Raw genomic sequence first — 26,064 nt, forward strand, 5'->3', positions numbered from 1 at the left:
ACTAGCATCTTTATCCTTGCATATTTGGATGTACACCAGAGAAGTGCATTGTAGAGTCATTAGCATAAAGTCACAGACGCAACTGCAGCAACAAATGCATGCAAGGAAGGCCGCAACTGCGCCCAACTCAGAATCAGACCCTAAAAGGAGGAATCCATCCCTCTCAACAGACTCCACCCCCACAACAGACCCTGCCCCCATTAGGGAAGCATCTATAAATTTCCCGGCCTGATTTTCAATCCCAATCTGCCCCTGCTCGTATATAGTAACTACTGTGGGATATTTAAGAAAATGTATTCACAAGGAAAATTCTGTAACCGATAGCAACCAATCCAATTCTTACTGTGTCGTTGGTCTGATCAGTTTGTTGTAAATATGATAAATACCGTTACTGCATTGATCATAGATATCTGTCAATTAATGGTGTAACCCAGTCGTTCCCAAACTCTGTCCTTAAGGACCTCCAACAGTTCATGTTTTCCAGATCACCCAGCAGGTGCACAGGTGTATTCATTACTCACTGACACATTTTAAAAGATCCACATGTGGAGCTAATTATTTCACTTGCGATTCTGAGAGGGGACCTGGGAAACGTGAATTGCTGGGGTCCTTGAGGACTGAGTTTAGGTACCACTGGTGTAAACCTTCCAGGAGCAGACAAGCTAGATACAGTAGATTCCACACCCCGTCCTCAAGGACCCCAACAGTTCACATGTTCCAGGTCTCCTCACAGAGGGGCAGATGTATTAACCTGGAGAAGGCATAAGGAAATGATAAACCAGTGATAAGTGCACGGTGATAAACGCACCAGCCAATCAGCTCCAATATGTAAATTAACAGTTCGGAGGTGATTGACTTGTGCGTTTATCGCCGTGCACTTATCACTGGTTTATCACTTCCTAATGCCTTCTCCAGGCTAATACATCAGCCCCAGTATCACAAGTATATAATTAAATGTATCAGTGTGTAATGACTACACCTGTGCATTTGCTAGGTAACATGGGGGCAGATGTATTAACCTGGAGAAGGCATAAGGAAGTGATAAAACAGTGATATGTGCAAGGTGATAATGCACCAGCCAATCAGTTCCAATATGTAAATTAACAGTTTGGAGCTGATTGGCTGGTGCGTTTATCACCTTGCATATATCAGTGGTTTATCACTTCCTTATGCCTTTTCCAGGCTTAATACATCTGCCCCATGAACTGTTGGGTGTCTTTGAAGACCAAGGGCCTAAATCAGACCTGATCACGGTTGTGCGAATTCGCATGGTGTCAAATTATTGATTGACTGCGCATGCGTACGGATTGTAATGCGCACGCGCTAAGCCAAACTGCAAAAGAATTCAATGTCTCTTTTGATTGCTAGGCGAACACAAGTTAATTTACAGGAAGCGGGCCTTTGGGGGTGGTACCTGGCCATTTTCTGAGAGTGTTATGAAAAACGCAGGCGTTTCCAAGCGTTTTCAGGGAGGGTGTGGGATGTCAGCTCTGGCCCAATCAACCTGTTTCTATCGCATTGTAGGTTTAGGTCCTGGGCTTCATACAGGCTGGAAAAATCATTCGATGGTAAGTTGCGTTCAGATTCGTAACTGATTGACGTTTGCAAAGCTTTTCACACGGCGTACGCAGTCTTGCACAGGGCGTTTTTTCACTCTGTCTGGGTGGCGGATATCTGATCGCAAACCTCTGCAAATTCGCAGAGGAGCGATCAGGTCTGAATTAGGCTCGTAGTTTGTGAACTACTGAGCTGGATGAATGTTGTGCAGCATAATATGTGAGGAATGAAGGGACGTTTTGGTGTTGGGAGCAAAATATAGAAAATAGTAATTAGAAAATGTAATGTCGCTGGGTGTTTGGTTTAACAAATAAATAGGGTTCCTAAACATATCAGTTGTATATGTCCCATTCAGTCACCAGCAAGTATATACAAGGAAAAAGATTTGTTATCCAAATGAAATAATAATAATGTACCACGCTAATTAAGCTAATTATGATTATTATCACCAGCCATCACCAGGCTAGAGACAGCTGCAGGTCGCCTCCAAGGCATAGAGTGGATTTGGATAGTGCTGATTGTTGTGAATCCATTTGGATTACACGTGGAATTAAAATGAGTGTAATTGAAGGTTTGTGGACCCTGTATCTCCCATCTCCAGTCACTGTATTTTTTTTTTTTGTTTCTCTTTCAAGCTTTGGAAAGAACCAAGGCTGGATTTAGTGGCTCATTTGCCTGTAAGGTGTCTTTTTTTTAATTTTTAATCATGTTAAAAGATATGCACTTACCACATAATATTATATAAGCATGCAGTTTGCTCTGCAGCAGCTTTTGGCTGGGTGGTGCAAATGAAACTCTCCGCCTGCTAACATGTCCATGTCACCCATGCAATCTAAACCTGTTCTTACTCCCCTCTTGCACTGACTGAGCTCACCCCCCTCCTCTTGGGTGGCAGAAAGTGTGTGTGGGGGGAGGTCTGCTGTGATGTCACTTCCACAGGGGCAGAGGTATATAAGCTGGAGTGCTGCAGTGCACAGTGTCTAACCAGAGGAAGCCAGCAAAGGGAGATATACAAGGTACTTCTATTTCTGGTCTTATTAAGCAGACACTGCAGACGGTATTCTGTCAGCAGCAGCAGCAGCCTGCTTCCCAAGACCCAAGTCATATTCTTTTTTAACCCCTCCATTTTCTCCTATTTAGGAGTTGGGCACTGGAACAAAGGACTGCACCCTTTAGCCCAGACGTCAGCTGAGAATGATTTATATAGGGGTTCTGGCATTAGCCCTGTGTGCTGCACAAGGTAAGAGGGATGGGGTTTCCGCAGTGTCTGTCCTTTCAGCACCAAGGACAGCGACGCCTGATTGTATTGCAGCCTGCCTGCTATAGGCATTGCTGGATAGAATTAGACAGGGGGATGCACAGAGGAATGAATATACCTCCAAAAAGCCACCTCTAATAACCAAGGTCACCTTAGAGTAATGTTTTACTTCCCTCCATATATTCCTGTGTATGTAGCATGCTGCATGGGGGGAATACACGTTCACTGATTTAGCAATCGCATTTCTCAGGGAAACGTATATAATGCTAGAGGAAGACCATGCCATGTTTATACGTGCCACAGTCAGTATCTATAACTGGATAGTGCCCATGTATGATAGAGGTGTCATTGACCAGTCATATTCGTGATGGGGTGCATATTGGGAACATGCTTTAGTCAGCGTTATTATTTAGGATATTTATAGAGATGTATTATTACCTGCTTAATTAGAATTATTATTACCTGCTTAATTCTTGGTTTCTATAAAACCCCATAAACCAAACCACCACGTTAGGACATAAGCTGGTGCATTTATAGCCCTGTACCCCAAATGGCTAAGCCAGGCATATATTTGTAGTTGCGAGGGAACATCTATATGGGACAAGGCCAGTAAATTGTTTGGCCTGTGCATCCATTTATTGGGGTTCTACTGTCCCATCAAAGTGGTCCGGCACATTTGAACCATCTTCTAGGCAGTGGTGCTTTTAAGAATACATTGTCATTTCTGGTGACAAGGTTTGAATGACCCAATACTGCTACTCAGGGAGAATAAGAATTTATGAAGGGGGGGGAGGGGGAGAGGGGGGACGACCCAGGTCTGATTTTGTCTTACATTTTATCTCTGTACATTGTCATGTTTCAAACATCCTTTGCCTGGTTTATTTAACTCTATATGGATAATGTTGAGTTGATACACTTTGTATTATAGCATTGAAAGCATAAACATCGGTTTGCGGCTTTCCTCATTATAATCATGCTTGTTTTGACATTTTTCCAGTGTTCTCTCTTCCTGTGTCCAGTCTGGGTAGTGAGGATGACACTAAGGTAAGGAGTTAAAATTTATCGTGAATAACTCATATAGTGTCATAATAATCATATGATATAGCTCTAACAAGCATTCACAAGACAGCTTTAAGGGTGACCTGCACTGGCTTTGAATATTAAGCTGATACAACACAGCAGGATCTTGTAACCCATACTATAACATTTCTATGCTGCCAAATGCCTGCTAATTCCCAATACAATCCCATGATCACCCAACGGCCATTTGGATTTCATTAGGATTTTCAGTCTTTGAATTACACTGAGATATGTGATATAGGTAGACAGTATGTTCTGATTTTTCCACTGTATAATTTTGTCCACCTTCATGTAATGCAGATATTGTGTCCTAGTACAACAAGACACAGTGATCTTGCTACTGATAAATTTAGTAATCACAGTAAAATGCAACGACATAAATGGAAATATTTTGAACTTAAAAATCTTGGGGGTCATTTCTTTAAAACTGCTGCACAGACAACTGTTTAACAAGTTGCTGTAAACCTTAACAAACACATTCTAGCTGTCATGTTTCTTGTAAGGTTAGAAAATGGGTTACTATTGGTTGTCATAAAGGTATTTTCACTATAGTAATATCTATCTATTGTATCAAGTAATATATTATTTAATTTAATGTTTCAGTACATTACTTCTGCAGCCATACTGGATTTTCATTGTACAGTGACTTTAAGTTTTGTGAAAAAGAAATATTATTGCACGTTACATACATCACATTAATGTTGTAGCGAGATAAGAGATAAGCTCCTTTTATTTGGTGCCTTTTAATTATTGATCCAATTGTTGTGTACTTTTAATGGTCTTTACCATGTATTTTCTGTGCATATTTATAATATATAAGTTCAGCATGCCAGCAGAACCCCAAAGTACTTACCTCTGATATAAGCCAAGTCCTAATTATTTCCATTACCTGTAAAGCTTTGAGGGCATTACAAGATATGAGAGAGAAATACATTAAACATAACCAATATGGCAGCATGGATGGTGTAATGGTTAGCATTACAGGCGCAAAGCACTGATGTCCTGGGATCAATTCCCACCATGGCCCTAACTGTGTGGAGTTTGTATATTCTCCCCGTGCTTGCATAGGTTTCCTCTGGGTATTCTGGTTTCCTCCCACAATCCAAAAATATACTGGTAGGTTCATTGGCTCATAACAAAATTAACTCTAGCGTGAATTTGTGTACATGTACGTGGGGCAGGGAATGATGTGAATGGCCAAATATTCTCTGTACAGTGCTGCGGAATATGTATGTGATGTATATATAACTGGTAATAAATAAATACGTTTAAACTCATACAGTGTTGTTTAATATGTCGATATCATGCAGCATACACTGTGACATTTTATTGTGTCAAGGGGCCCAGTAACTGTAATTGCATTGGAAAAGAGGCAGTTATCTAATAGAACATGGCATTATAGGTATAAAGTGAAAGAAAAGCTTAACAAATACAATATTTGGACATGTAGGGTGGACTCGCTATACTAATTTACACAGTGGTCAGAACAGTACCGTTCTGCCAACTGTTAGTTGCTCACTGCTTGCTGCCATATATCTGTTAAAGTTTGCCCGTGTCACTGACTTGTGAGGAGATAGGAAGCAGCCTTGCTAAGAAGCAGATTAGTGGAAACCTAGCCAAATAGGCTTAACTAGTGCAAGAACCTTTTTTATTTATGCAGATGAAAGAGTGAGCTGCAGATAATTACTACTTAGAATGTAGCATGTATAGTATGTATTAATATATGATGTAAGATACAATAGACTTCATGTAAGATTAAATGGGGTATTCACCATAAATTAGGCTGTTTTATTAACCTCACACCAGTTTTGTTGGTGGTCTTTCCCCCTCAGACTCTACACCATTTTCTCATGCCAAAATTTACAGTTGACCATCATCCATAAATACAGTATAACCTAATTAGAAGTGGAAAGCTCCCCTTTAAATATATGAACTTGCTGCATTCAGTCTCTTATACCAGAAAGTGGAGCCCTAACCCAGAACTAGTCTTTATATGTCAGCCCTGAAGTCCTGGCTCCTGTATATTACATTTCTGCTGCGCCTTTTACTCTGAATAAAAAACTTTGTTGGTGGCTAAGGACATCTGCCATTAAAGTATTGTAGCAATTCAGGTCAATAAAGTCTAGGACTGTATAAAATACATAATTGCCAATACAGCGCACCAAAGTGTAATCTTCCTGGACAGGTTCTGTAAACCAATTCTCTGTTCCAGCTGACAGATCTAGGGCTTGTTAATACAATGCAAGGCACTAGAATTAATGCAGATAGTGATGAATGTTAATCAGCCACTGTGATTCTTCTCATAACGATCACAGATTAGTCCACTTTCTCCAACTCATTTTCATGATGAGCAGAGGTGAAGAGGTCTAAGAAGAAATATCTTTAATGGCATCGTGAGCATTACATGTGACAAAACGCTAAGGGCAGTGCAAGAAACGTGAAAGAGTTCTTCATCACAGTAACTAATATATGTTGATATTTCGAGAGTTCATCATAATTAAGCAGACTGCACACAGGCGCATCTCGTCTACTAACAACATATGTTGAACCAAGTTATACAAAAAAACATTGTGTATCTGGGCCAAAAACCCTCATTCTCTCCATTCATCGATAAATTAGATACATTGAATTTTGAGATATCTGGATGGAAGATAGACAGTCAATAGATCGACACCAGATGTCGAGGGTCAAAAGGTCGACAGGGTTAAAAGGTCGACAGGCAAATGGCAGACAAAAAAAAAGGTTGACACGTATTTCCTCACGATTTATAGGTTTAGAGTTATGGTTAGTCACTTGGGGGAGGGTTAGGATTAGGCTGTCGGGGGGGACGGTTGGGGTAAGGCAGATGGCGGAGGGTTAGGGTTAGGCTGTCGGGGGCGACGGTTGGGGTAAGGCAGATGGCGGAGGGTTAGGGTTAGGCTGTCGGGGGGGCCGGTTGGGGTAAGGCAGATGGCGGAGGGTTAGGGTTAGGCTGTCGGGGGGGACGGTTGGGGTAAGGCAGATGGCAGAGGGTTAGGGTTAGGCTGTCGGAGGGGATGGTTGGGGTAAGGCAGATGGCGGATTGTTAGGGTTAGGCTGTCGGGGGGGACGGTTGGGGTAAGGCAGATGGCGGAGGGTTAGGGTTAGGCTGTCGGGGGGGACGGTTGGGGTAAGGCAGATGGCGGAGGGTTAGGGTTAGGCTGTCAGGGGGGACGGTTGGGGTAAGGCAGATGGCGGAGGGTTAGGGTTAGGCTGTCGGGGGGGACGGTTGGGGTAAGGCAGATGGCGGTGGGTTAGGGTTAGGCTGTGGAAGGGGACAGTTAGAATTAGGCACTAGGGCCAGGGTTATGGTTAGGCATCAGGGGGAGGGTTAGGTTTAGGGTTGGGATTAGGGTTAAAATAACAGGGAAAATGTGTGTAGACTCTTTTTTTCCCCATTTATTTTAACCCTAAACCTAACTCTCCCCTAAACCTAACCCTCCCCCTAACGACTTATTGACCCTGTCAACATAAGTCAATGTCGACCATCTGTCAACTATTTGACCCTGTCGATCATCTGGTGTCGACATATTGACTGTCTATCTAGAGAATGTTGAGCTTTTAATCCACAACCAAATTTTGATTGCACATACTGCAGAGTCTGACTGGCCCATGCTTGCAAAGAGGCTCCTAAGATCCTGCTGCCGCAATTGGAGCACACTTTATTTAAACAAAATAGTAAAGTAAACTAAAAGCTAGTTTACGCTGGAGATCCTCTGAAATCTGCCCTGTCTGAAGCTCCAATACGGACCCAAATACAATCATTGAATCAGCTGGTGTTCGTGATGTAACGTCTGAAACCAAGATACATCATATCACTCCTAGGAAGAAAGTGACGATAAAAAATAAACTACAAAACCCTGGTTGTATAAATGTGCACACCCTAGACTAATACGTTATGAAAGCATCTCTAGCCTTTATTACAGCAGTGAGTCTTTCTGAATAAGTCTCTGTCAATTTCGCATAGCCAGACTGTCCCAAAAAAGTTCAAAATCTATCTGAGCTATTCCAAGACTCTGATCTTCCTTTTCTCAAGCCATTATTTGGCTGACTTAGATGTGATCTTTGGAATGGGAAATTCCTCTTCGTCGTTTTGACACGGCAGCATGGGGTAGATCCAAAATGCACAGATATTTGAAGGTCATCATTATTCTGCTGACTAGAGACCATGTCCCGGCTGCAGAGAAGCTGCTGCAGAACATGATGCTGCCACCACTATGCGTCACTATTGGTACTATGTTCTCTGGGCAATGTGATGTGTTGTCAGTGCCAGACAGATCTTTTAGAATTAGGGTCAAAATGTTCATCCTTGGTCTCATCAGACCATAAGGCATTTTTCTGCTTGTTTTTCTGCTATTGATTGTATTTTTTTTGCTCATATGGGCTTAAATGTTTCCTTGTTTTTGTGGAAAATGGCTTCCGTTTTGCCACTACCCCATAGACCAAACCTGCTGTATACTAGAGGTTGTACTCACACGCAAGAAGTAACCAAGTCCTAACACATATTCCTTCCTTAATGTTGCTGTATGCCTCTTTGTAGCCACCCTAGTGAGTTTTCTTATTGTCCTGTCCTCAACTTTGGAATCCTGATCTTAAGGTACACACAGTGAGATTTTGACTGTGTCAATTTTTACTATGCGATTTCTCTTGAACTCCCTGGAGCCCAGAACCACCGATATTGACTGTGCACATGGTGTGATTTTGACTATATACAATTGTGCCTATACTACTAGAAACTAGATAGTACACAATATAGTCAAAATTGCAATGCCTGCACGGTCTATTTCTTCTTACGATACCGACCCGCAGAAGCACACATCGGTATCGCAAGCTGTATACACACTGGGGGTAATTCAGTCCTGATCGTAGCAGCAAATTTGTTAGCAGTTGGGCAAAACCATGTGCACTGCAGGTGTGGCAGATATAACATTTGCAGAGAGAGTAAGATTTGGGTGGGTTATTTTGTTTCTGTGCAGAGTAAATACTGCCTGCTTTATTGTTACACTGTAATTTAGATTTCAGTTTGAACACACCACACCCAAATCTACTCTCTCTGCACATGTTATATCTACGTCCACCCCGTCCCCCCTCCCCCCCTGCAGTGCACATGGTTTTGCCCAACTGCTAACAAATTTGCTGCTACATTCAAGTCTGAATTACCACCCCCCACCCCTGGTACGATATGTGCTAACTTTTCTTATGATTTTGACTATATAGTCAAAATCGGAAGCAAACATCGCACCGTGTGTATGCTCCTTTAGGAATATTCCTGTTGTGCCACATTTTCTACCCTCCATGAAGACCGTCTCCCTAGTATAGTTTTCCAAGTCAATGTAATGTCTTTTAAAATTGTTTTATGCCCCTCTTTTGATTTGTACCCCCATCAATAGAGATACCCTCAATGTTTTAAAAGCTTCTCAATGGCTATCCCAGTGGGATACGACCAAAGTAAATGCTACAGGAACAGCTCCTCCCAATTTAGTAGGAGTATGTAGAATTATTATATCCACATGAATGGGGAGGTCAGCTGCTCCTGTTCTATATTTAACTTAATCCTATTGATATTTTAACCTCCTGTTTGGTTGTTTATAATGGGTCTCTCAGCAAATGATAACTTTCACTTTCTTCTGAATACTGCTCTCACTGATGTGTAAATGCACAACTAGTGCAACCAAGCATTGGAATCACTGATGCTTCTGTAAAACATTCACTGAACCGATATTCTTTTTGAAACTTTAGTACAAACTGACAGATGTGACTGGTTGCTGTGGGTTACAATTTCTCTTTGTACAAATACCTGTGTCTCAATAAAGTGCAGGTTCCATATTGTGACTATGGGAATGTTCATTGTTAAGTCTTGTCCTCTGTCTTCTGTCAGGTGATGAAATGCGTTGTGGAAGTCATTTCAGGCACTCTGTCCAAACCCAATCCTGTCCCCGTTAGCCAGGATTGTCTGGAAACGCTACGAGGAGGTGAGTACTGTGACCTGTTCAGGTTCTTCTCAGATGAAAAATCATTGTCTCGACAAACATTAAGGTTTATGTATGAAAGCGAGAAGGCACAGTGCAGACACCCTTTCATGAAGCCAGGCTGGAAAACTTTAATGTAATGAAGGGAATGGTTCTATAGTAGAAGTAGGTTGAACTTTGTTTGGACGTTTGTACAGTATCGTTTCGACCACGCACATTTTCTGGACCATCCACTAACACACAAATGTACTGTAGTTACATCTGCCTTTACATGTGTGTTTTTAAAAACCACGCAGATAGCTAGCACCATCAAATGCAAGATGAGAAAATACAAACCAGCGCTTGACGACATATTTTGTGATATTAATGACAGCAATACTCTTTGTGTAACAGTAACACAAATAGCCAATGCCTAAGCAAATAATTTCTGAGCATCCTAATATCTAGCTGCATCAACGCATCTGACCAGCAGCATATGGGAAAACGTGTTACTGTTTTCTCAGTTTAATCTATCAGAATATGTATCTTGTAACACAGTAGTTGGGAAAAGAAAGATTTTGTTGATAAATATTTAGCAACTGAATGCCTATCAGTATTCTGGCCCAAAATGTATTTTTTTCTAAACATGGGATATACAGTATTATAAGGTTTATAAAATTAGTGGTAAAATTTGTGTGAAAGGCAAGGATGATGAGAATAAAATAAAAATAAAAATGTGCAGATATTAATAAAGATAAACAGAATGAAGAACCGGAGCAAATTAAATTTATCATAATGATCTGGTACTCCTATGGGCCTACAGAACATGCCAAGTACATTTTTCATACAATGGATCACATCAGGTCTGTTAGTTGGGAGGTTGCAATTCTGTAATACATAAATGCAGCAAGACTGATGCTCTTAGGGGTAAATGTTCTAAAGTGTGGTTTTACAAAAGTAGAAGTATTGCCCCTAACAATCAGATTGTAGGTATCATTTATTTGGTATATTATAGAAAATCATAGCAAGATTCTGATTGGTTGCAATGGCCACCACCTCCATCTTTTGGAAAACACACTTTAGTAAATGTACCCCTCAGTATTTTAATACAAACAGCAACAGGCTCTTCTCAAGTTCATTGAAATGAGATATAAATCTCTAATCCCAAGTTTAGGTTACTTGAAACAGCATTTAAGGAAAGGCAAGCGGTGACAACACTGAGAAGGCAGTCAACCCCTTTCCTAGGAAGCAGTGACAACACTGAGAATGCAGCCAACCCCTTTCCTAGGAAGCAGTGACATTACTGAGAATGCAGTCAACCCCTTTCCTAGGAAGCAGTGACAACACAGAGAATGTAGCCAACCCCTCTCCTAGGAAGCAGTGACAACACTGAAAATGCAGCCAACCCCTCTCCTAGGAAGCAGTGACATTACTGAGAATGCAGTCAACCCCTTTCCTAGGAAGCAGTGACAACACAGAGAATGTAGCCAACCCCTCTCCTAGGAAGCAGTGATAACACAGAGAATGTAGCCAACCCCTCTCCTAGGAAGCAGTGATAACACAGAGAATGTAGCCAACCCCTCTCCTAGGAAGCAGTGACATTACCGAGAATGCAGCCAACCCCTTTCCTAGGAAGCAGTGACATCACTGAGAATGCAGCCAACGCCTTTACTAGGAAGCAGTGACAACACTGAGAATGCAGCCAACCCCTTTCCTAGGAAGCAGTGACATTACTGAGAATGCAGTCAACCCCTTTCCTAGGAAGCAGTGATAACACAAAGAATGTAGCCAACCCCTCTCCTAGGAAGCAGTGACATTACTGAGAATGCAGTCAACCCCTTTCCTAGGAAGTAGTGGCATCACTGAGAATGCAGCCAACCGCTTTCCTAGGAAGCAGTGACATCACTGAGAATGCAGCCAATTCCTTTCCTAGGAAGCAGTGACAACACTGAGAATGCAGCCACCCCCTTTCCTAGGAAGCAGTGACAACACTGAGAATGCAGCCAACCCCTTTCCTGGGAAGCAGTGACAACACTGAGAATGCAGCCACCCCCTTTCCTAGGAAGCAGTGACAACACTGAGAATGCAGCCAACCCCTTTCCTAGGAAGCAGTGACATCACTGAGAATGCAGCCAATCCCTTTCCTAGGAAGCAGTGACAACACTGAGAATGCAGCCAACCCCTTTCCTAGGAAGCAGTGGCATCACTGAGAATGCAGCCAACCCCTTTCCTAGGAAGCAGTGACATCACTGAGAATGCAGCCAATCCCTTTCCTAGGAAGCAGTGACAATACTGAGAATGCAGCCAACCCCTTTCCTAGGAAGCAGTGACAACACTGAGAATGCAGCCAACTCCTTTCCTAGGAACCAGTGACATCACTGATAATGCAGCCTATCCATTCACTAGGAACCAATGATGTTAGATCTCTGACATGACTATGCCCCCTAGCATATGGTCTCATATACATTGCTTAGTTTCTCAAAATGGCTTCCCCTACTACATATATTAACCCATAAACCTGTAGCAATTGCAATCATATTTGAATACTAACAATTTCAAGTGACTAGTTGGCTGGCTTGTCTAAAGATCTAGAGTGCAGCAATGGAGTTCAGCTCCTGGAAATAATTTCCCAAAGGAACTGCATTCCAGACTGTTAAAGGGCTGAATGAAATGTAGTCATTTTTCTTGACATACAATGGCTGATAACGATGGGGGTGTAGTTTGACCATTGCTGTAGCAGAATCTGAATATACCAGTTGTCTTTTATTGAAAGTTTTGCTAAAAAACTAGAATGTACCATCTCTTCTAATATATTAATACATTTATTGTAGATGAGAGGATTATTTCCATCCTGCGGCACCAAAATTTGTTGAAGGAGCTCCAGGACCTCGCAGCGCAAGGTAACGATGACCCTGGGTGTAATATTATGTTACTTGCACAGAAAGTGCAGGAGACCTTGGTCAGTGGATTGTAATAGTGTGACTAGGTGCTGTCCTGCAGGCAGGCCGTCTCTGACTGACATTATGGATTCCATGGTTAAGACAACACATTATTGGGCTGGATGCAATGACATCCGAGTTTGCGGGTTCCTGAGGTTTTTTTTAAGCGCCAATGAACAAGGCATGGTTTTGAGTTCAACCAGGGAACCTGCACCTCCGGGCAAGTCGGACTTCATTACATCCGGTCCATAATGTTCTCCAGACATTAGTGGCATTTTCTTTTCTTTTTTTGTGCAGAAAGGACCAGATAGAGCTCACTAATTAACCCCTATCTGACTTTGGGTTGTTTTTTTTTTTTTACAAAGACTACAGGAAATACGGAACAAAAGACTCATCCATACCAATCTGCTTTTATTGCACATTATTATATATATATGAAAGAAACAAGGGGACGGATGTAATGACGCCATAGTTCAGTGGCCATGCAGGATGCGTTTTTTTGCCATGTCTTGAAAGTGATTGCCCCTTTAAAAAAGTCTGAGTTCGGCCAGCATCCTGCACGGCCGCCAAACTTGAGCATCATTACATCCGGCCCATTGAATTTGATGGCAGATAAGAACCACTTGGCCCATCCAGTCTGCACCTTTCTTAACCTTATAATAACCCCAAAACCTATTTGATCTTTAGTTCTCTGTAAGGAGATCCTTGTGTCTATCCCAGGCGTATTTAAATTGCTCTACTGTCTTAGGGGGTTCAGAGTTGATCGTAGCAGCAAATTTGTTAGCAGTTGGGCAAAAGCATGTGCACTGCAGGTGTGGCAGATGTAACATGCGCAGAGAGAGTTAGATTTGGGTGGGTTATATTGTTTCTGTGCAGGGTAATTATTTTGTTTCTGTGCAGGGTAAATACTGGCTGCTTTATTTTTACACTGCAATTTAGATTTCAGTTTGAACACACCCCACCCAAATCTAACTCTCTCTGCACATGTTACATCTGCCCCCCCCCCCCCCCCGCCAGTGTACATGATTTTGCCCAACTGCTAACAAATTTGGTACTGCGATCAGCTCTGAATTACCCCCTAAGCCTCTACCACCTTTGATGGGAGGCTATTCCACTTGTCCACTACCCTTTCTGTGAAGTAATGCTTCCTCAAGTTTCCTCTGAACATATCTCCCTCCAGTCTCAGCGTATGTCCCTGTGTTTTAATAATTCTCTACCTTTGAAGAATGTCTTCCACCTGTACCTTGTTAAAACCCCTGATCTGCTCCAAACTATATATATCTTTCCAGGGAAGTTATTATAAAATACTGTATTAGAAGCAGCGCGTCCTATAGCTCATGTTTTATCAAGCACTTCCAGTGCAATATAGTGTATTGGCAAAGCAGCAGTTCATTACATTTTCAAGTTTAATTAACATGCAATTTTGCCCACCCTCCCAATGCATATGTGTGAATAAGCCCTAAGTGTTAGCTCGTGTATGAGAATTTGTGATTTTTGCCATTTTGTTTGTGCACTAGACTTAAATTAATAGAAATATACTTATTAATATGATTATTGCTTTAACAACTATACATTACGGATTCATTCTTACTACATACACTTGTGTATTATCGTGCTCCAGGTTGACCTTTTATTTTGATCCTGAATAAAAATTGTACACTTTTACAAGCCATAAGGGGATAACTTTCTCACCTCGCCATATCTCCACCCTATAACGTCACTTTTGTTGACATTTGTAAATAATAAGATTTTACTTACCGGTAAATCTATTTCTCGTAGTCCGTAGTGGATGCTGGGGACTCCGTAAGGACCATGGGGAATAGACGGGCTCCGCAGGAGACAAGGCACTTTAAGAAAGAATTAGGATACTGGTGTGCACTGGCTCCTCCCTCCATGTCCCTCCTCCAGACCCCAGTTAAGGAAACTGTGCCCGGAAGAGCTGACAGTACAAGGAAAGGATTTTGGAATCCAGGGTAAGACTCATACCAGCCACACCAATCACACCGTATAACTCGTGATAAACTTACCCAGTTAATAGTATGAACAACAACAGAGCATCGGATAACCCTGATGCAATCATAACATAAACCTTATTTAAGCAATAACTATATACAAGTATTGCAGAAGAAGTCCGCACTTGGGACGGGCGCCCAGCATCCACTACGGACTACGAGAAATAGATTTACCGGTAAGTAAAATCTTATTTTCTCTAACGTCCTAGTGGATGCTGGGTACTCCGTAAGGACCATGGGGATTATACCAAAGCTCCCAAACGGGCGGGAGAGTGCGGATGACTCTGCAGCACCGAATGAGCAAACACAAGGTCCTCCTCAGCCAGGGTATCAAACTTGTAGAACTTTGCAAAGGTGTTTGAACCTGACCAAGTAGCCGCTCGGCAAAGCTGTAATGCCGAGACCCCTCGGGCAGCCGCCCAAGAAGAGCCCACCTTCCTAGTGGAATGGGCTTTTACTGATTTTGGAAGCGGCAAGCCAGCCGCAGAATGAGCCTGCTGAATCGTGTTACAGATCCAGCAAGCAATAGTTTGCTTTGAAGCAGGAGCACCCAGCTTGTTGGATGCATACAGGATAAACAGCGACTCAGTTTTCCTGACTCTAGCCGTTCTGGCTACATAAACCTTCAAAGCCCTGACTACATCTAGTAACTCGGAATCCTCCAAGTCACGAGTAGCCACAGGTACCACAATAGGTTGGTTCATATGAAAAGATGACACCACTTTTGGCAGAAATTGCGGACGAGTCCGCAATTCTGCCCTGTCCATATGAAAAACCAGATAGGGGCTTTTATGTGACAAAGCCGCCAATTCTGACACACGCCTAGCCGAAGCCAAGGCTAATAGCATGACCACCTTCCACGTGAGATATTTTAACTCCACGGTTTTGAAATGGCTCAAACCAGTGTGACTTCAGGAAACTCAACACCACGTTAAGATCCCAAGGTGCCACTGGAGGCACAAACGGGGGCTGAATATGCAGCACTCCCTTTACAAACGTCTGAACTTCAGGAAGAGAAGCCAGTTCTTTTTGAAAGAAAATGGATAGGGCCGAAATCTGGACCTTAATGGACCCCAATTTTAGGCCCAAAGTCACTCCCGACTGTAGGAAGTGAAGGAAACGGCCCAGCTGGAATTCCTCTGTAGGGGCATTCCTGGCCTCACACCAAGCAACATATTTTCGCCATATACAGTAATAATGTTTAGCCGTCACGTCCTTCCTAGCCTTTATCAGCGTAGGAATAACCTCATCCGGAATGCCTTTTTCTGCTAGGATCCGGCGTTCAACCGCCATGCCGTCAAACGCAGCCGCGGTAAGTCTTGGAACAGACAGGGCCCCTGTTGCAACAGATACTGTCTTAGAGGCAGAGGCCATGGGTCCTCTGTGAGCATTTCTTGCAGATCTGGATACCAAGTCCTTCTTGGCCAATCCGGAACAATGAGTATTGTTCTCACTCCTCTTTTTCTTATGATTCTCAGCACCTTGGGTATGAGAGAAAGAGGAGGAAACACATAAACTGACTGGAACACCCACGGTGTCACTAGTGCGTCTACAGCTATCGCCTGAGGGTCTCTTGACCTGGCGCAATACCTCTGTAGCTTTTTGTTGAGGTGGGATGCCATCATGTCCACCTGTGGCAGTTCCCATCGCCTTGCAATCTGCGCGAAGACTTCTTGATGAAGTCCCCACTCTCCCGGGTGGAGGTCGTGCCTGCTGAGGAAATCTGCTTCCCAGTTGTCCACTCTCGGAATGAACACTGCTGACAGTGCTCGTACGTGATTCTTCGCCCATCGAAGAATTCTTGTGGCTTCCGCCATCGCCACCCTGCTCCTTGTGCCGCCTTGGCGGCTTACATGAGCCACTGCGGTGATGTTGTCTGATTGGATCAGCACCAATTGGTCGCGAAGCAGGGTCTCCGCTTGACTTAGGGCGTTGTATATGGCCCTTAGTTCCAGGATATTGATGTGAAGGCAAGTCTCCTGACTTGACCACAGACCTTGGAAATTTCTTTCCTGTGTGACTGCCCCCCACCCTCGGAGGCTTGCATCCGTGGTCACCAGGACCCAGTCCTGAATGCCGAATCTGCGGCCCTCGAGAAGGTGAGCACTCTGCAGCCACCACAGAAGAGACACCCTGGCCCTGGGGGATAGGGTGATCAGCCGATGCATCTGTAGATGCGACCTGGACCACTTGTCCAACAGATCCCATTGAAAGGTCCTCGCATGGAACCTGCCGAAGGGAATGGCCTCGTATGACGCCACCATCTTTCCCAGGACTCTCGTGCAGTGATGCACCGACACCTGTTTTGGTTTTAGGAGGTCCCTGACCAGTGTCATGAGTTCCTGCGCCTTCTCTGTCGGGAGAAAAACCTTCTTCTGGTCTGTGCCCAGAATCATGCCCAGGAAGGGCAGACGCATCGTAGGAATCAGCTGCGACTTTGGAATATTCAGAATCCAGCCGTGCTGTTGTAACACTTCCCGAGAGCGTGCTACACTGATCAGCAACTGCTTTCTGGACCTCGCCTTTATGAGGAGATCGTCCAAGTATGGGATAATTGTGACTCCTTGCTTTCGCAGGAGCACCATCATTTCTGCCATTACCTTGGTAAATATTCTCGGTGCCGTGGACAGACCAAACGGCAACATCTGGAATTGGTAATGACAATCCTGTACCACAAATCTGAGGTACTCCTGATGAGGTGGATAAATGGGGACATGAAGGTAAGCATCCTTTATGTCCAGAGACACCATAAAATCCCCCTCCTCCAGGCTTGCGATGACCGCTCTGAGCGATTCCAGCTTGAACTTGAACCTTTTCAGGTATATGTTCAGGGATTTTAAATTCAATATCGGTCTGACCGAACCGTCCGGTTTCGGTACCACAAACATTGTCGAATAGTAACCCCTTCCCTGTTGAAGGAGGGGAACCTTTACCACCACCTGCTGGAGATACAATTTGTGAATTGCTGCTAACACTATTTCCCTCTCTATGGGGGAAGCTGGCAGGGCCGATTTGAGGTAACGGTGAGGGGGCATCAGTTCGAATTCCAGCTTGTATCCCTGAGACACAATCTCTATAGCCCAGGGATCCACCTGTGAGTGAACCCACTTGTGGCTGAAATTTCGGAGACGCGCCCCCACCGGGCCTGGCTCCGCCTGTGGAGCCCCAGCGTCATGCGGTGGATTTAGTGGAAGCCGGGGAGGACTTCTGTTCCTGGGAACTAGCTGTATTGTGCAGCTTCTTTCCTCTACCCCTGCCTCTGGCAAGAAAGGACACACCCCGGACTTTCTTGCCTTTTTGTGATCGAAAGGACTGCATTTGGTAATACGGTGCTTTCTTAGGTTGTGAGGGAATATATGGCAAAAAATTTGACTTTCCAGCCGTAGCTGTGGATACCAGGTCCGAGAGACCGTCCCCAAACAATTCCTCACCCTTATAAGGTAAAACCTCCATGTGCCTTTTTGAGTCGGCATCGCCTGTCCATTGCCGAGTCCACAGGACCCTTCTGGCAGAAATCGACATAGCATTTATTCTAGAGCCCAGTAGGCTAATGTCTCTTTGGGCATCTCTCATATATAGGACAGCGTCTTTTATATGCCCCAGGGTCAGTATTATAGTATCCTTGTCCAAGGTATCAAGTTCCTCAGATAAGGTATCTTGTTAAAGCTTTGTCTACCCTAGGGGAAGATTCCCAGCGTAACCTGTCCGTTGGCGGGAAAGGATACGCCATAAGCATCCGTTTGGAAATCTGCAGTTTCCTATCTGGAGATTCCCAAGCCTTTTCACATAACTCATTTAACTCATGTGAAGAGGGAAAGGTCACCTCTTGCCTTTTTTCCCCATACATATAAACCCTCTTGTCAGGGACTGGGGTTTCCTCTGTGATGTGTAACACATCCTTCATTGCTATAATCATATAGCGGATGGCTTTAGCCATTTTAGGCTGCAACTTTGCATCATCGCCATCGACACTGGAGTCAGAATCCGTGTCGATATCTGTGTCAACAATTTGGGATAGTGGGCGCTTCTGAGACCCTGACGGCCTCTGCGCTGTAGGATCAGGCATGGGTTGAGACCTTGACTGTCCCAAGGCTTCAGCTTTATCCAACCTTTTATGCAAGGAATTAACATTATCATTTAAAACCTTCCACATATCCATAAAATCGGGTGTCGGCGGCGACCCCACATTCATTTGAACCCGCTCTGTTTCCACATAGCCTTCCTCGTCAAACATGCCGACACAAGCGTACCGACACACCACACACACAGGGGATGCTCTACTTGAAGACAGTCCCCCCACAAGGCCTTTTGGAGAGACAGAGAGAGAGTATGCCAGCACACACCCCAGCGCTATATTACCCAGGAGTCACACAGTAACGTAGTGTTAACCCAGTAGCTGCTGTATAACTGTTTTTGCGCCAAATTTATGTGCCCCCCCTCTCTTTTTACCCTCTTTCTACCGTGATTCTGCAGGGGAGAGCCTGGGGAGCGTCCTCTCAGCGGAGCTGTGGAGAGAAAATGGCGCTGTGAGTGCTGAGGAAGAAGCCCCGCCCCCTCAGCGGCGGGCTTCTGTCCCGCGTTTTGTGTAAAAATAATGGCGAGGGCTCATGCATATATACAGTGCCCAACTGTATATATGCTGCTTTTGCCAAGAGGTACCTAATTGCTGCCCAGGGCGCCCCCCCCCCCCCTGCGCCCTGCACCCTACAGTGACCGGAGTGTGTGGGTTTAGTGTGCGAGCAATGGCGCACAGCTGCAGTGCTGTGCGCTACCTCAGATGAAGACTGGAGTCTTCTGCCGCCGATTTCGAAGTCTTCTTGCTTCACACGCCGGCTTCTGTATTCTGGCTCTGCGAGGGGGACGGCGGCGCGGCTCCGGGACCGGACGACCAAGGGTGCGTTCCTGTGTACGATCCCTCTGGAGCTAATGGTGTCCAGTAGCCTAAGCAGCAGGACCTATCTTCAGTGAGTAGGGCTGCTTCTCTCCCCTCAGTCCCACGTAGCAGAGAGTCTGTTGCCAGCAGATCTCTCTGAAAATAAAAAATCCTAACAAAATACTTTCTATTTAGCAAGCTCAGGAGAGCTCACTAAGGTGCACCCAGCTCGTCCGGGCACAGATTCAAACTGGGGTCTGGAGGAGGGACATAGAGGGAGGAGCCAGAGCACACCAGTATCCAAATTCTTTCTTAAAGTGCCCTGTCTCCTGTGGAGCCCGTCTATTCCCCACGGAGTCCCCAGCATCCACTAGGACGTTAGAGAAATATAATTTCAGCTTTATATAGATTAATTTGTTTATTAAAATTTAATATAGATAGATAGCTAGAGAGAGAGAGAGATAGATAGATAGATAGATAGATAGATAGATAGATAGATAGATAGATAGATAGATAGATAGGAGGATAGGCAGCGACACTCACAGGACTTTGAGGTGTGATTTAAACAGCCATGTCCTGACGAAAATGTATTCAATAAATTGAAACGTTTACTGGCTTGAGAAGGTTGGCTGTTTAAATCAAACCTCAAAGTCCTGTGAGTGCCGCTGCCTATCCTGAATCTACTACACTGTATTTACTCCGGATGGCACCCAGGCTAATTACTATATAGAATTGGGAGTGCCGGTCATCTACAGAACTAACTCTCTCTCTCTCTCTCTCTATATATATATATATATATATATATATATATATATTGAGATATATCTCACTTTAAATAATAAAGAGTAAGCTACAGTATATATAGTATGCAGTAAAGCTACTCTCATGGAACTACTCTAGTATCTCATTCTATAGCAGCGGCAATTGTTCCAGGTGTTGCCAGAAATATGGCAGCACCCACTGATTAACAAAGTACTATATACATTTTTTTATATTTTTATTGACAAAGCCTAATATATATCCTATATTAAACACGCTAAAAGGTTAAGAGACTCAGTACGCTATTGGAGTAAGTGGTACCGTAAGGGTACGTACTCAGCGTAGCGGACGCTTAGCCGTGGACGAGACGCACGAGCGGCACGTTCGCTCACGGCTTAATGTGTAAAGGCAAGCACGCTATAGGCTGCCGATTACCGTAATGATACGCTATCAGCGTAGCGGACGCTCGAGACCACGAGGAGATCACGAGCGGCGCTGACGCTCACAGAGTTAAACCTTTTGTAACAATATCATAAACAATGTACTTATTTGTAAACCTTTATGCAGTGATAAGGTGTAAATGCAACACAGTGTAACCTTGTTAGTTTAAAAGCTGTATGAGCGACTCTTACGCTCTGAGAACCCTTTAGCAATATAATAAACACTCAAATACCGGTCTAAGGGTCTAACACCTTTTAAGGGAATGAATGAACGTTCATTTGCAAAAGAATAGACAATACAAGTTATACACTACCAAACTAACATAAAAATACCTAACCGAGTTACTACACATTAAAATACTACAAAGACACAATTTCATTTAAGGGGGAAGGAGAGAGAGAATGGCTTACAACAAAATAGGAGATAAATATGGTTGCAGAGAACTTACGCACAAGGGGAAACAATCGCATGCGCCTTCCTGGATATCCAGCTCCCGATTATCAGTGATGAGAACCTTTGAAAAGAGTAGAGAGCTGGCCCAGGTCGGCTTGTCTTTATATACACTTACACACAGTACAGTACAATGGTCCCTACATTCTTATTGTTCATTGGACACAGGAATCCGTCTCCTCATTATAACAAAAGGTCATAGGTTGGTTCATACAGGTGGGCTGTGACTATTCCAAACTGCTCAGGTGGGAGGGAAACTGGGTTTCCCGCCGCATGGGTAATAAAGTGCAAATATAGTAAATGTCCATAAACTTCTTATGTCCATAACTATACGCACGAGCGAGTAATCCGCTTCAAACCAACACCGGAATATTGCTAATTATATTCTCTTCCGATGGATACTAAACACCACTGTGTCACCCCTGTCTGACGCTTCGTATCATACAAAGAGGGATCTCTTTGTCCCCGAACATGCTACATTAACTAAACTTTCAGACTCTATCAAAGGGACCATAATCTACAAAATACATTATATGACTAAAATATGTAACGATCGAGTCGCCCGCTAGACGCACACAAACTCTACCGTAAATGCGCATACTGCGCGCCTGCGAGTGCACGCGACCGCGAGTATATGCATGCACGGGAGGGCTCATGCACGTGCAGCGGGCACACGCATGAGGTGCATATATGGCAATGTGCAGCGTGATATTTTTCTGACTTTGACAGTCCACCCTTTGGCAGTCACCAATAACTGCCACTTCCTAAAACAGTTCAAAAAGAGAAAAATATATGTCATGTATAATACATTTCTATGATTGGGTAGGGGAGAAGAGAAGAAGGTGGGAAAACGGTATGACCTAGTGAGATAGCAGAAGCATGTGTGTATGAATCCATGTTTGGGGGGTCATGTATCATCGTGCCATGTGTGTTTTAAATCAAGCTTCGAGGTATTGTGAAGTATACATTTGAATTCCTTCTTATCCCGTATTAAGGGTCTGTGGATGGGCTGTCAAACTTTACCAAGCTCTTTTCGGCTTTTGGTTGCAACAAAATGGGGGAGCACATTTTAGTTGATGATACATGAATGGGGGGATATGTGAGTGCTGATATCTGTGCCTATATTCCCTATCGACTATGTGTGTCATTACCTGAAGGTTGTAGAGATGAAGATAAGAAGCAAGTATGGTAAATGCAGTCGTAAACTATGTGAGTTTAATGTACATTTGCCGATTGAGGTCTTGTCTGATGTCTTCTCTTGATGTACATGTTGACTGTAGTCTCTGTGGGCTTTTGCCAAAATGCGAGCAAAAGCTTTCTCAATGTCCATAGGCTTACAAAAGTGTTGGGCTATCGTAAAATTTTAAAATTGCTAGGGATATTGGGGGTCTATGGCATTGTCCATCAATTGTCTGTGTAAAAGGTTGTCAAATTCTTCTTCCAAGCGGATGTCTTTGTACCTTGGAGAAAAACAAAGGAGAAACGGGTGAAATAAACGGACCGTGGAATCACATTTTCATCACAACATTGTCTCAATGGTTGGGTCGTAAATCAAATCAGTCGTTGTTATTACAGTATCTTCACTTCTTAAACTCATCACTCGGGCGCTACGTTTACACTTTGTTAAAACCCGAACGCATCTAAATATCAGACCGACCAATATGATGACACCCAGAATACACAAAAGAAATTTCCCTACATCCATGATAATACCTTGGGTCCATTCTCCTAAACCAGAGAACCAATTTCGTGGGTTCAACCATGACACCCAACCGGTCAGCTCATTACTCGCAGCGGCAAGGGTGAGATTGTGTTTCCTTCGGAACTCCCATTTTAATTGCAAAATGTCATCCATCTTTTGGTCTATGACCTCGGCTGGGTCCTCGGTGCTGTTTGTAATATACGTGCAGCACTTTATTCCATACTGAGTCGCTAGGGTAACACAATACCCGCCTGTCACAGCCGTGAGATAATTGAGAATTATCCTATGCTGAACCAGTTCTGTTTTGTAAGCTTGGAGCTCCCTTCCGGTATACCTGAATGTGTCATCATACATTTCAGTGATATTGTCTAATAAATTTGCAAGCGCAGATATATATTTATAATTTATCACTCCTCTGGCGGTACGAGTGATATCTAACGCGATTAGGAATTGAATCCCGGTGGATTCATGGATCAGGTCAGAAGCCGGGTGCTCTGTTCTTTCTATCAGGTGCCGTTTAACGATGTGTTCGTAATGAGTGTGAGTATAAGGAGCTTGGGCACTGCGGTGAATATCTTTCATTTTAGTGTGGGGTACAGTCATTACCTCAGGCAGTACTTTTCCAATATAACACAACCCTTCTGAGTTTGGAGCAAGCCACTTATACGCCTTCCTCCCGCATATGAAATATGCATCATCGGGGAGAACATATGGGACGGAGTAGGACATTACCATATTACAAATTTTCCATGTGAACTCTCCTAGCCCTAATTCTTCCATCTGTTTAGTACACGTATCAGTTTGTACGATCTGTGCACAGTATCCTGGTGATACTTCTCCAACTCGCATGATTCTACTTCCTAGGGTGTACCTATACCGGAAATATTTTCCACTATCGGCTATGTGGCGTATAAGCTCTGTATCTGTAGGCATTCTATCGGCTCTATATGAAAAGGTCATGGTTTTGTTATTCCATGACACTTCCCAATTTCCCGGCTTTCGGGGATTGGAAATGTTAAAACATACTAGGGATCTATCCACATGATATTGGTGGAGCTTCAAACTAGGAGGACTGGAGATATTAAAACTCCTGTCCACCGGCCTCCCACCACTTAGCTCAAGTACCTCCCCTATAGTTAAAGGGAATGGCACTAATCCTGACTTGCTGTGACCTTGAGGTACTTGAGAGCATACCCAACAGTCTGTTTGGTTTAACACCTTACCCACTAATGAGTGATAGTCACTCAATGGATGCCGGTCCATATGGATATTAAAACTGGACTGACATTTCTTGATGCACCCATCCTCAACTAAGTTATCACAATGCCTACAGATGCAATTTTCTTTAGCTAACAATCCTTTACAATGTTTACAAATAACATGGCTGCTAGATCGTTTTCCGGTACTCGCCTTTGCTCGGTGATTGTGTTGTTATTGGAAATTTACACCTTCGTCTCTGTCATCAGAACCTTTCTGGATCCTTTCTCGACCTCACTGGTACTCTCACCGAAACAGACTGCTCTGGTCAACATCATGGTCAACAGGAAAATCCATATCACAGTCTCTTGGGACAAGTCCATCTTACAGGAGGAGAAAAGGAGAAATTTGTAATGGGGGGTACAGAAAAACAGTTTGAGGGGGAGAGAAACTTGTTACGATAATTAGTTCTCTAGTCTTGTTGTTCTTCTTGTTCTGCTGTCATCTCAAAGATGCTGTCTCTCAGTCTTCTAATCATTCTGGTGATACAATATTTCCTCTAGCTCAGCGCTCTTTCTGTAAGGAGAATAAATCTTGCATTACCATTTGTCCAACTACTGTGTGACATACCATCTGTAACGTTATGAGAACATGAGAAAGAAGAGAGAGAGAAAAAAAACAACGAGAGAGAGAGAACCGTTCATATATATATATGCGTCACATAAATCAACAATAAACAACAACAGGAAGAAAAACATTTTTCAAACATTTTTTTTTTTCAGGAGAGAGAGAAAAAAAAAAAAGAAAAAAAAAAAGAAAAAACATTTTCAGATCTTTCGTTCACCATCAGGCTGTCACATCTACATGTCCAATGGTATCTCTGCATAGTCTCTCCCACCAGTATTTCCATACTCCACTCTTTGTATCTGGCCAGGATACATCGATGCTGGTAGGTCATACTGGGGTTTGGTAGACTTCTGAAAAGGTCAGGTAGTCAGGTGATGTTGGAGCTGTTGTGGTGAACGTCAGAGATGGGGAAAAAGAAACATTTCACAGATACTTAACAAATTTTACCCCAGTCATTCCTGTGTCTTCAGGGAATGACCTCCCAATTTATTAACAATAACCTCAGGCTTACCATCAGTCCTAATGATCACCTTTCCTGACTACATATCATGGGTGTGGCCCAAAATTCTTCCTATGTGATCCCTGATTATAATTTGGTGTGTCATAACTTTGCTCATGTTCTTGTCTAGGGGGTCTGATTTTATGTGGGCTGTTACAGTTACTGGCATAATGCCCTTCTCTTTTACAAAGATAACAAGCCCTGGGCTTCCTCCAAGTGCCAGTGACCTGAGGTCTTGGTTGATTTGATGCCTCCTCAAACGCTTGGATGCTCATCACCATCAACCGCTTTCATTGTACTTCCCTGACTCCTTGGATACCATGGTTATGTTGTTGTCTAGGGGGTTGATATACCTTCTGTAAATTTCTTGATCTACAATCTCTTGCAAAATGGCCTTCCTTCTGGCAATGATAACACCTTATCACCTTGGACTTACCCACAGGGATCTGAGGCTCCTTACGTCTCTGTGTTTCCCTGTGCTTGTTGATGTTTTGCTCATGCCCAACAGCGGACTTTCTTAGTGCAGCCACCGAGATATTTCTCCAGTTTGGGTTGGTGGTCTGTACCCTTGCTCTCAACACCTCCTTTAAACCATTCATTAATAACTTAACCGCTACTTCTTTATGCTGCGCATTTATTTTGATGTCTGTGATCCCAGTGTCTCTAGCCATTACTTGCAGTGCTCGATTGAAATAATTAGAAAT

At 43.5% G+C, this 26,064-nt stretch overlaps 1 protein-coding gene across 2 annotated transcripts in view; it reads left to right on the plus strand.

Annotated features, from left to right (window-relative positions):
* The first annotated feature begins 2,473 nt into the window (after positions 1 to 2,473).
* Positions 2,474 to 26,064, plus strand: part of CHGA (chromogranin A) — a 65,836-nt gene continuing 42,245 nt past the window's right edge. For both annotated transcript variants that reach the window (XM_063947568.1, XM_063947569.1), the window contains exons 1-5: positions 2,474 to 2,573; positions 2,698 to 2,797; positions 3,813 to 3,859; positions 9,792 to 9,885; positions 12,693 to 12,761. In XM_063947568.1, the coding sequence (XP_063803638.1) occupies positions 2,752 to 2,797; positions 3,813 to 3,859; positions 9,792 to 9,885; positions 12,693 to 12,761 (256 nt within the window). In that variant the 5' untranslated portion in view covers positions 2,474 to 2,573; positions 2,698 to 2,751. The remainder of the gene's footprint in view (positions 2,574 to 2,697; positions 2,798 to 3,812; positions 3,860 to 9,791; positions 9,886 to 12,692; positions 12,762 to 26,064) is intronic.

This window comes from Pseudophryne corroboree, chromosome 12, assembly GCF_028390025.1.
Source record: "Pseudophryne corroboree isolate aPseCor3 chromosome 12, aPseCor3.hap2, whole genome shotgun sequence".
NCBI classification, from domain to species: domain Eukaryota; kingdom Metazoa; phylum Chordata; class Amphibia; order Anura; family Myobatrachidae; genus Pseudophryne; species Pseudophryne corroboree.